Here is a 10,422-nt window from a genome sequence, read left to right as displayed (position 1 = left end):
AGATGGACAGTGGTGATGGTTGTACAAAAATTTGTACTTAGTATCACTATTTAAAAATGGTTAAGATAGGTAGTAAGAATGCCCGGAACATATTGTAAACATCAGTGGAAATGTAACACCAAAACTCCTTCTGTATAAGCTAATAAAAATGGTTATGATAAACTTTTTTTGCTGTTATATACTTTTTATATTGAGTCACAAAGCTCTACTTCTAGCTTTCTGGTGATTAACTGGAGATTAGTGTCATGGACTTTCCTGTCTGAGTTAGCTCTGAATTCTGATTCTCAGATCTCAACTTCTTAAGTAGCTAGGATTACAGGCATGAGTCACTAGCATCTAGCTAACAGTCACTTTAAGAGAGTATTCCAGAAGGGGTGAGTTTGATTACAGTATAATGTACATATTACTGCCATGTCACAATGAACTTTCACTCACCATTGTACAACTGATCTGTGTTCATAAAAAATTCTTTTAAAAGAAGAAAAAAGAGGGCTGGGAAGGTGGCTCAGTGGTAGAGCGCTTGCCTTGCATGCCTGAGGCCCTGGGTTCAATTCCTCAGCACCACATAAGCAAAAAATAAAAAAAAAAGCCGGAAGTGGCGCTGTGGCTCAAGTGGTAGAGTGCTAGCCTTGAGCTGAAGAGCTGAGGGACAGTACCCAGGCCCAGAGTTCAGACCCCACGACCGGACCCAAAAAAAAAAAGAAAAGAAAAAAGAGCTTCTAGCCAGGTATTGCCTAGCTATAACCTAATTAGCAATTTTAAGAATGGAAGAGACATGGTCAAAAGAGACCAAGAGGCACTAGAGAATGAGGGTTATCACTCAAGATAGCAGAATCCAGTTACTTGAGAACCATTTTGTTATAGAGCAGAGATTATCAAGTTAAAATGGCCTAAAAGAAACCTCTTCTTTTGGGGGTACGGGGGGAGGACAAAGTGGCACTGGGGTACTCAGTACTTTGTTCATGCTAGGCAAGTGCTCTATAACTTGAGCCACCAACAGGGCCTCAGCTGAAAGCTGCCACTCTTAACATGCTTATGCAGAAACCTTAGGACAGGTGATCTCAGCAGATTGCTTTCCTGTTTAGAGAGGAAAAAAAAGTGTGTACAGTTTTTGTCAATGTAAAGAAAGATTACCCTTTGTAAAATAAGAAGATGGACTCAGTTCCTTCTCTGATTAACTCAAGATACTATATAGGTCTCAAAAATAGCAAAATCCTCACAATGATGATCTACCCATACATAAAATGGCAGTTCAGGACCAATCATAACAGGGCAAATCCATTGATACACAGCAAAAATTATAGGAAGGACCTCATAGTATGGCTTAAACAGTAGAGCACCAGCTTAACAAGACCACAGAAAGAAAACACCAACCTTTTTTTTGAGATTTATATTTTTATTTATTTTTGTCCATCATGGGGCTTGAACTCAGGTCCTGGACACTGTCTGTGAGCTTTTGCACTCAAGGCTAGCATGCTACCATTTTAAGCCACAATGCCACTTGCTGGCTTTGAACCATAATCCTCAGATCTCAGCCTCCCCAGTAATTAGGATTATAGGTATGAGCCACTGGTGCCCAGTGTTGAGATTTATTTTATGTCTACTTTCCCAAGGAAGAATAACAATAAGACATGAGAGATCTTTATTAAAGGTATCCATTCCTTGTACAGGAACATAACTTGAGGATGCCAAACTACTTATCTTTCAAATATATCTAAGACTTTCTTTGAAAGTAGACTCCAAAGAAAAAGAGTACACACACACACACACACACACACACACACACACACACACACACACACACACACACACACACACACACACACACACACACACACACACACGGTGGTAAAGGGAATTCTGAAATACTTTGGTTTATTTTGAAGCATATTTATAAATAAGAACATGAATACGTCCATGGAAACTCCCTAAGAACAAAACTTTTACCTTACTGGAAAGATTAAGGCAGTCAGAGGAATCTGAAAAACACTAGTTCTCTTTTGATCATGTCTGCTTGCTCTTGGTTCTATGTTGTATCTCAACAACATGGAAAGAAACAACGTTGGTGATAAAAGTTATGTCAGACACTCCATGATAGCTTGGGGAAGAGGGAAGTCTCTGTTTTCCAAAATACGATGGAGCCAAATGCCTTAGGAGAAGTCCAGGTAAAAACATGGTCCCCTACATCAGACTCTAGAAAAACTCAATCAGCTCCTTCTACTGCCGTTGTGGAAACAGGTTTCACATAGTATGGACCTTCACTTAGGTATGTTCTAAGCCTCAAATAATTTGGATTCCCAAAGATTTCTGCAATTGTTTTGGAATTGGCAAGGGCTTTCACCAGTTCGTATTTGGCATCCTTTGAAGCTTTGTCATGTTCCACAGACCGGTCCATCACATATTCCACAAAACCTGGACTGTTGAACATAAGTTTCTGAGCCCAGGGTTGGTTTGCAATGGCCTGAAACAGAAAGCATAAAGAACATAATTGCTCTGGGCTTCAGTTATGAGATGGCGTAATACTCAGAAATGTGGCAGCTCAGAAATGTGGCAGCACTGAACCCTAAAAATATTCCCTTTTACCTAATTAAATTCTGTCCTGAGAAACAAGAAACAAGTTACAACATAATGTCAAATAATGTGGAAATATTTATGTAAATTATGGAATATAACCACACATACAGTAAAAATAACATTAAGACTAATTTACAGGGAGAACACATATTAACATGGACAGATCTATTATATGAAAAAAGCAGATCCAAGTTATATACAGGGTGTGACTACAACAAATAAAAAATAAACAGCAAATGACACAAATTAAAAAGATAATGACATAAGTTAATACTTATGAGAGTTTTTTTTTTTTCTTCAGTATAGGTACTGAGGCCTGAATTCAGGGCTTAGGCACCATCCATGAGCTTTCTGTTTGTTTGTTTGCTCAGAGATAGTGTGCTGCCACCTGAGCCATAGCTCCACTTCTGGCCTTTTTGGTGATTAATTGGAGATAAGAGTCTCATGGACTTTCCTGATGGGGTTGCCTTGGAACTCTGCTCCCCAGACCTCAGCCTCCTGAATAGTTAGGATCACAAGCTATCTACAGCCACTATCTAAATCTTCATTTGCAGAATGTCACACATTGTAGCTATTCAACGAAATGCTGATTTCTTAACTACCTCTTTTAATACTGGCATCTTTTTAAAACAATGTTGGAGAGATAAAGCAAGTAGGAGAATTACATGAACAGTATGATGATAACCAGTTACACAATTTAAGAATGTATGAAATAGCGGTGCTGGGAAGCTGGCTCAGTGGTAGAGTGCTTGCCTTACATGCATGTAGGCCCTGGGTTCGATTCCTCAGCACCCCATAAGCAAAAAGAAAAAAGCCGGAAGTGGCATTGTGGCTCAAGTGGTAGAGCATTAGCCTTGAGCTGAAGAGCTGAGGGACAGCGCCCAGGTCCAGAGTTTAGGACCCACGACCAGACCAAAAAAAACAAAACAAAACAAAACAAAAACAACAACGTATGAAATACTGTGCTTTAAACATACACACAACTTATATGAGAAATATGACATCACCTATGGGTCTGTAAATCCTGAGTTTGTAATGATTATACTCAGGGAAGAGGGAAAGGGAATGCAAGTTAGCAAGGTATGACTTTAAACTTGAAATATTTCATGAACGAATGAATAAAAGTGATATGAAAGCCAAAATCATTTAACCCATTGGGGTAAAAATGTACTGAAAAAGTACCTGAAGAATGAATGAAGAAAGTTAGGAGAGAGAGAGAAAAAAAAAGAAAGTTAGGAGAGAGTACTGGATGCAGAAGGTACAGCAAAGTCCAGAGACAAGACAAGCAAGAGCATTAAGTGCCAGAAGGGAGTGGCAGGAAATAAGGCTCAGGAAGATGAGGGCAGGTGGCAGAAACTATGTGGTGTTCTTGCAAGAGCACAGCATGGGCACTGGCTCACTGTAAGCACTTGTGTTGACTTGGCCGAACCCCAGCAAGGCCAATGGAGGAGAATACCTACTGTGAACACTTTTAAGGCAGCACAGTGTAGTTCAGGGAAGGGCTGATTACTGATCCCACGGAAGAGGTCCAGCGAGTCCCTTGACAAAGAGGAAAACCATGACTCTGTCATCCTTAGGAGGTCATCAGTCTGCTGCTCAGGCTACAGGACAAGAAAAGGAAAGATCTCAGGACAAAATTAATGTACAAGGAGAAAAGGATGTATTTAAATCAGAAAACTTGGGTTATGTGGTCTTACTTAAGTCTAAAACACTCATACTCAGGCCCAGCCCAGAACTTCCCCAGTTTTTGTGGGAGGTTTAGCAATATCTAATGGTTCTTTTTGTTTCATTTTTAAAGTACTGGAGTTTGAACTCAAGGTTTTATGCTTGCTAGATAGGTGTTCTACCACTTGAGCCATGTCCCCAGGCCTTTTGGCTTTAAGTATTTTTGAAATAGGGTCACCCTTTTTTCCTGGGCCATTGTGCACCAAGATCCTATTACTTATATTTACAACTGTAGTTGGCATGACAGGCATACATCAACATGCTTTTGCTCAAAAAGGCTTTGTGAGGCTGTCCTCAAATTGTGATCCTCATCATCCCTATTTTCCAAGCAGCTAGGATTACAGGTGTGAGCTATTGGTACTTGGCTCAATTCTAATACCCTATAGTTCACTCTAACTGAAACTGTCACTATCTAATAATGAAGATTATCTTCTTTTATTAAAAGTAAGAAAGATGACATTTACTTGGTCAACATTTACATTAAGCTAACTAGTATTATGTTGCATTACATAGGTCAGATTTATTCTGATCTATTTATTCCACTACTTTGCATTAACTTCATGATCTACTCACTGCTAAATACAGAAGAGAGGAGACTGCATCCAAACATCGTATTTTCAGCTCCGCAGAAGCATTCTTTGCTTGATATCCTATTCTCATGAGCAATCGTTCAAAGCGAGTTCCTTTGAAGGATAACAGCATGATTATTTTTTTGGTCTGTGTAAAATACATATATCATAAGAGTGCCATTATAAGCACAGAGTTCAGCACCATTAAATACATTCACACTGTTGTACAACTGTCACCACTATCTACACCTCCAGAGTTTTTTCACCAATCCCCAAGTGAAATTCTGTAATCCTTAAACAAGGTTCCCAGCCCTCCCTGTTTCCCAGGTAACCACTCTCTATTTTCTGTTTCTAGGAATTTGGCTGTTGTATGTGCCTCATCTAAATGGAATCATGGAGCACGTCTTCCATGTCTAGCTTCTTTTGATTTAATATCCTCAAATTTTATGTTGTAATTCTTGTCACAATACTCTTATAGAGCAAGATTCATTGTATGTTTTTGTCACATTTTGTTGGTCCATTTTCCATCACTGATTATTGTTTTAGCTATAATAATGTGGCCATGAGCACCAGTGTACAAACAGCTGTTTGATCCCTGCTTTCAATATCTCTGAGTACATACTTAGAAATGGAATTGCTGGGCCAATATAGTAATTCTATATTTACTTTTTTGTGGCCCCTCCATATTGTTTTTCATAGTGTTTGTATCATTTCACATTTCCATTCCAAAACACAGGATTATAATTTCTCCACATCTTAACGCTTTATATTTTTAAAAACATAAGGAAATCAGACTTTCATGTATTATACCCCATAAAGACCTAAAGCAACAGAAAAATAAGCATGTAGTCAGAGACCAAGTGACACACCTAAACCACACATTGATATGCACGGCAGCATACATTAGGCAAAGTGGATAGGATTGGAATCAAAGGACCTGGATTGAGTAGCAGCTGCCCCAGTCTGAATGATCTTAGAAACTTTTCTTAACTTCTCTGAGTTTCAGCTACCTGATCTGTAAAATGAGAATGACAATGGTATGTTCTCTGCAGGACTGAAAAAGGATATGTCATAGTTTGTAAAAGCACTTAGATAAGTACACATAGCAGGGTATTAGCTGTAATATACAATGGCTTATAAATTTTCAACATATGCTTCATAAGTGTTTTTTGTTGTTGTTGTTTTTTGTCGGTCATAGGGCCTGAACTCTGGACCTGGGTGCTGTCCCTGAGCTCTTTAGCTCAAGGCTAGTGCTCTACCACTTGAGCCACAGCACCACTTCCAGCTTTTTCTGCTTATGTGGTGCTGAGGAATCAAAACTAGGGCCTTATGCATGCAAGGCAAGCACTCTATCACTGAGCTTCCCAGCGCAAGGGTTTTCAAATTATTGCTGCAAATTACTTTTTTATTTTTGGTCGTGGGACTTGGACTCTGGATCTGGGTGCGCTGCCTCAGTAATTCAACTCGACTAGCACTCAACCACTTGAGCCACAGCACCACTTCAGGTTTTCTGATGGTTTATTGGAAAGAGTTTCATGGACTTTCCTGCCAGGGCTGGCTTTAAACCACGATCCTCAGATCTCAGCCTCCAGAGTAGCTAGGATTACAGGTCTGAGTCACAGGCGCCCGGCTTGCATATTACTTTTATGGAGAATCTGTTAAGCTATGAGCATTCTCATGGATGCACCATGAAAGTATTTTTGTTAAGTCTTATAACAAATTTTGTTTCCTTCCTGTCATTATAAATACAAAAAAATTGTGGAATATTCAAAATAACCCTGATAATTGTTATTCCCTTTTTACAAATGAGGAAAGTGAGGCCTAGAAAAGTGACATGAAGTAAATGAAGTCCAAAAAGCTAACTAACACCCATGTCCTCAGTGTCAGAACTGAGCCCCAACTTGATCTTCGAACACAAACACCAATCAAGGAAGATGTGGAGGGGAGACGGTATTTGGTCATAAGTGATTGGTAAAACCATAAACAGTGAGAAGTACAATGATATAAAGGTGTTCAGCAGTAACTATGCAATTTGTAAAGATGAATCATCATGGACAGAGAGTGCTACTCATAAAAGTTGTTTCTACAATGTAGTTAGTCCACCAGCAAATGAACATGAGTACTGAATCCTTGTCAAAAATGAAATTCAAGACTAGTCATACCAACCTGTTTTCTGTAAAACCTGTTTCCCTTCAACATTGGACCCCAGGATTCCGATTGTGTCTACAGCTACACCAATCATGGTGGGATCCTGACTCTCTGTCATTTCAAACACTTTTTCCACAAAGACAGGATAACGTTCACAAATCTGCTGAGGGCTATCCATGACAGCCAGGTTTCCAAAAAACTTCACGAATCCTAAAGATATTTACAAAAGTGCATTTTAAAAGCCATAGACAGCACAAACGGTAGATTCAATGTTTTTACAGAACAGAGATAAACCTACAGGTTAGAAAGAAAAGAAAGGCTAGAATAGTGTATTGTTTGGAAACCAGAGACCATAAAGACCAAAGGACTTGTGATGGGTAGTCCTGAGAGAATAGAAACCCCAAGTTATCAATGGAGCTAGGTCTAGATGCTGAAGTACTATCCTATGTAAGAGAACAAAGTACAAAGACCAGTGGATACGAATTATAGGGCAGTAAGTTTAGTCATTATTGGAAAGAAACTTTTAAACAGAAATGGTCACCAACAAATAAAGATAGGCTACCTCAGGAAGGAATAAATCTCCAACTCCTGAAAGTATTTAAGAAAGATCAACCAAGCTGGGTGATGGTGGCTCATGCCTGTGATCCTAGCTACTCAGGAGGTTTAGATCTGAGGATTGTGGCTTGAAGCCAGCCCCAGCAGGAAAAGTCTGTGAGACTCTTATCTTTAAGCATTAAAAAGCCAGAAGTGAGCTGTAGCTCAAGTGGTAGAGTGCCAGCCTTGGGCAAAAAACTACTCAGGGACAGTGCCCTAACTTAGTTCAAGCTCTAAGAAAAAAAAGAAAAGAAAAAGAAACATTAATCAATAATATCCTGCAATAGAATAGCTGGAATACATTTTCTGTTACTAAAGATTCCATATCAGATTTAATAAACTTGTGACATACATTGTGTCAGTCAGTATTAGTATTTTTATGTGCATTTCTTTTCATGGAGCTTTTAAAGAAACGGCAATGTTTTTGTTTTGTTTTTATGTTGTTCCAGTATTTGAACTTGAACTTCAGGACTGGAAGCTGCCCTTTAGCTTTTTCCACTCAAGGCCCTCTTACCACTTGAGCAACAGGTCTACTTCCAGCTTCTTGGTAGTTAATTGGAGATAAGAGTCTCAGACTCCTGCTAGGGCTGGCTCTAAGTGGTGAACCTCAGATCTCGGTTTCCTGAGTAGCTAGGATTACAGCTTAAGTACCATAAGTTCTCTAGCTTTATTCTTTTGTTTAATATTGCTTTTGCTATTTTGTACTTTCAGATATATTTTAAGACTTTTTTTTCTATTTTTGTAGCAAATGTCATTGGAACTTTGACAGAACTTTTACAGATTGTATGCAATCTGTAAATGGCTTTGAGTATAGACAATTAACCCTATTAATCTTTCCAAACTATAAACCTGAGATATCTTTCCAATTGTATCTTTAATTTTCTTCATCAATATCCTACAGTTTTCAGTATAGAGATCTTTTTCCTTCTTAGGTATGCTTTCCTTCATTTCTTATTTTGATAGTTGTCAGTGTACAGAAATGCTACTGAATTTTCTATGTTGCTGTTGTATCTTACAAATTTACTGAATTAATTTCTTAGGCCTAACAATTTTTGCTAGATGCTGTAAGGTATTCTATAAATGAGATTGTGTCATCTGCAAGTAACTTATATGTTATACATTATATATATTTGGATGCCTTTATTCATTTATTTTTTTCTCTTACCTAACTTTTACTTCTAAGTGGTAAATGAGAGAGCAGCCTCATCTTGTTTCTGATTTTAAGAGGAAAGCTTTCAACTATTCACCATTGAGTACATATTAGCCATGGAACTGTCCTACAGGCCTTTGCTATGTTGAAGTCCAGTCCTTCCATACCTAATTGAAGTGTTTTGTTTTTTTGTGCTGGACCTGGGGCCTGAACTCAGATCCTGGGTGATGTTCCTGTGCTCAAAAATAGCATTCTATCACATAAGCCTCAGCTATACTTCTGGCTTTCTGCTGGTTATTGGAGACAAGTCTCACAAACTTTCTTGCCCAGGCTGGTTTCAAACCAAAATCCTCAGATCTCAGGCTCATAAGTAGCTAGGAATACAGGAGCCAGCCACTGGTGCCGGTTCCTTAATTGATTTTTTATGATGAGATACTGAATTTTATTAAGTGACCTTTTTGCATATATTGAGAAGATCATGTATCTTTGGCCTTCTGTTAATCTGGTATACCACATTTATTATTTGTACATGTTAAATCAACTGTGATTTAACTGTGATTGAAGACACTATGCTATGAATTTGGTGGCTATGGGTATTTTCTAAAGTGAAAGAGCTTTAAGGAGAATAATCTTTGGCCTCCTCCAACTATGTAACTCAGAAACAACAACAAAAAATGTACTATCATTTCCACAGGAATCAATGTTTCTTACCTGGCAAATAGAAACTAGAGAAAGGGTCTGAATCTGCACCAACAATTATATTAGAAATCTGGTCAATTACTCCTTCTTGAGCAAGGTATTGTCGTCCATGATGGGTATATGCCAGTGATGTCACCATCTCTATACAAGTGGCTCTAAAAGGAAAGAAAGATGATGTCAAAGAACCACCTGATAAAATGTTATACCATCCGAAATGGCAGTTGCCATCTGATTTCAGTAAGAGCACACTTGCCTAGGGATAAAGGACACAGTCCCTCCAAAACCTCTAACTTGTCTAACATGACCTGAATTATTTTCTGAAAGCCATAAGATGGCAGCATGGGCAAAAGTGGAAAATCATGCTAAGTAACAAGGCTGGTTTTCTGATGTTCCAAAAAGGACATCTCACTTTATAAACTCTCCTTAAGTCAACATACCTGACCAGTACATCTTCGCCAGTCAGCTCTCTCAGGAGCTGGGTCACTAATCCACTTGTGGTACAGTAGTTTAAAGACTCAGGGGACACAGAAGAAATCTCCACAATTAGCTGAAAGAAAAATTAGAAAAAGGTCAAAACATTCTTAAACCTATTAAATTTCATTTTAAGTTATACATCTAACTAGGTACTTTATATAATTAAATTCTTTAGTATCTATTACTTATTATTTGTCTCTAAGACATCTTCACTGAACTCACAAGAAATTGCTTTGGTACATAAATATTCCTTTACATCTGGATAAATCCACACTTACCCCCCAAAAATATAACCATTCATTCTTAGGCAGAATATGTAGCTCAGTGGTAGAGTTCTTGCTTAGCATATATTAATACCAGCACTGAAAAAACAAACTTGTTCACAACATACAAGGACACGTGCACCTCCATGTTTATTGCAGTACTGTTCACAATAGCTAGGATATGGAAACAACCCAGATGCCCCACCACAGATGAATGGATCCAAAA

General features: G+C 38.4%; 1 protein-coding gene across 1 annotated transcript in view; it reads right to left on the bottom strand.

The window, feature by feature from the left end:
• Positions 1 to 1,628: 1,628 nt before the first annotated feature.
• Positions 1,629 to 10,422, bottom strand: part of Psmd5 (proteasome (prosome, macropain) 26S subunit, non-ATPase, 5) — a 32,116-nt gene continuing 23,322 nt past the window's right edge. Inside the window, exons 5-10 of the mRNA XM_013030105.1 lie at positions 9,897 to 10,006; positions 9,472 to 9,614; positions 7,035 to 7,226; positions 4,873 to 4,982; positions 4,035 to 4,175; positions 1,629 to 2,461 (exon numbers count right to left, since the gene is read on the bottom strand). Of these exons, the coding sequence (XP_012885559.1) occupies positions 2,204 to 2,461; positions 4,035 to 4,175; positions 4,873 to 4,982; positions 7,035 to 7,226; positions 9,472 to 9,614; positions 9,897 to 10,006 (954 nt within the window). The 3' untranslated portion in view covers positions 1,629 to 2,203. The remainder of the gene's footprint in view (positions 2,462 to 4,034; positions 4,176 to 4,872; positions 4,983 to 7,034; positions 7,227 to 9,471; positions 9,615 to 9,896; positions 10,007 to 10,422) is intronic.

Source organism: Dipodomys ordii, unplaced genomic scaffold (genome assembly GCF_000151885.1).
Source record: "Dipodomys ordii isolate 6190 unplaced genomic scaffold, Dord_2.0 Scaffold127, whole genome shotgun sequence".
Classification (NCBI taxonomy): domain Eukaryota; kingdom Metazoa; phylum Chordata; class Mammalia; order Rodentia; family Heteromyidae; genus Dipodomys; species Dipodomys ordii.
The sequence above is the reverse complement of the archived record's forward strand: the minus strand, read 5'-3'. Positions and strand labels throughout refer to the sequence as shown.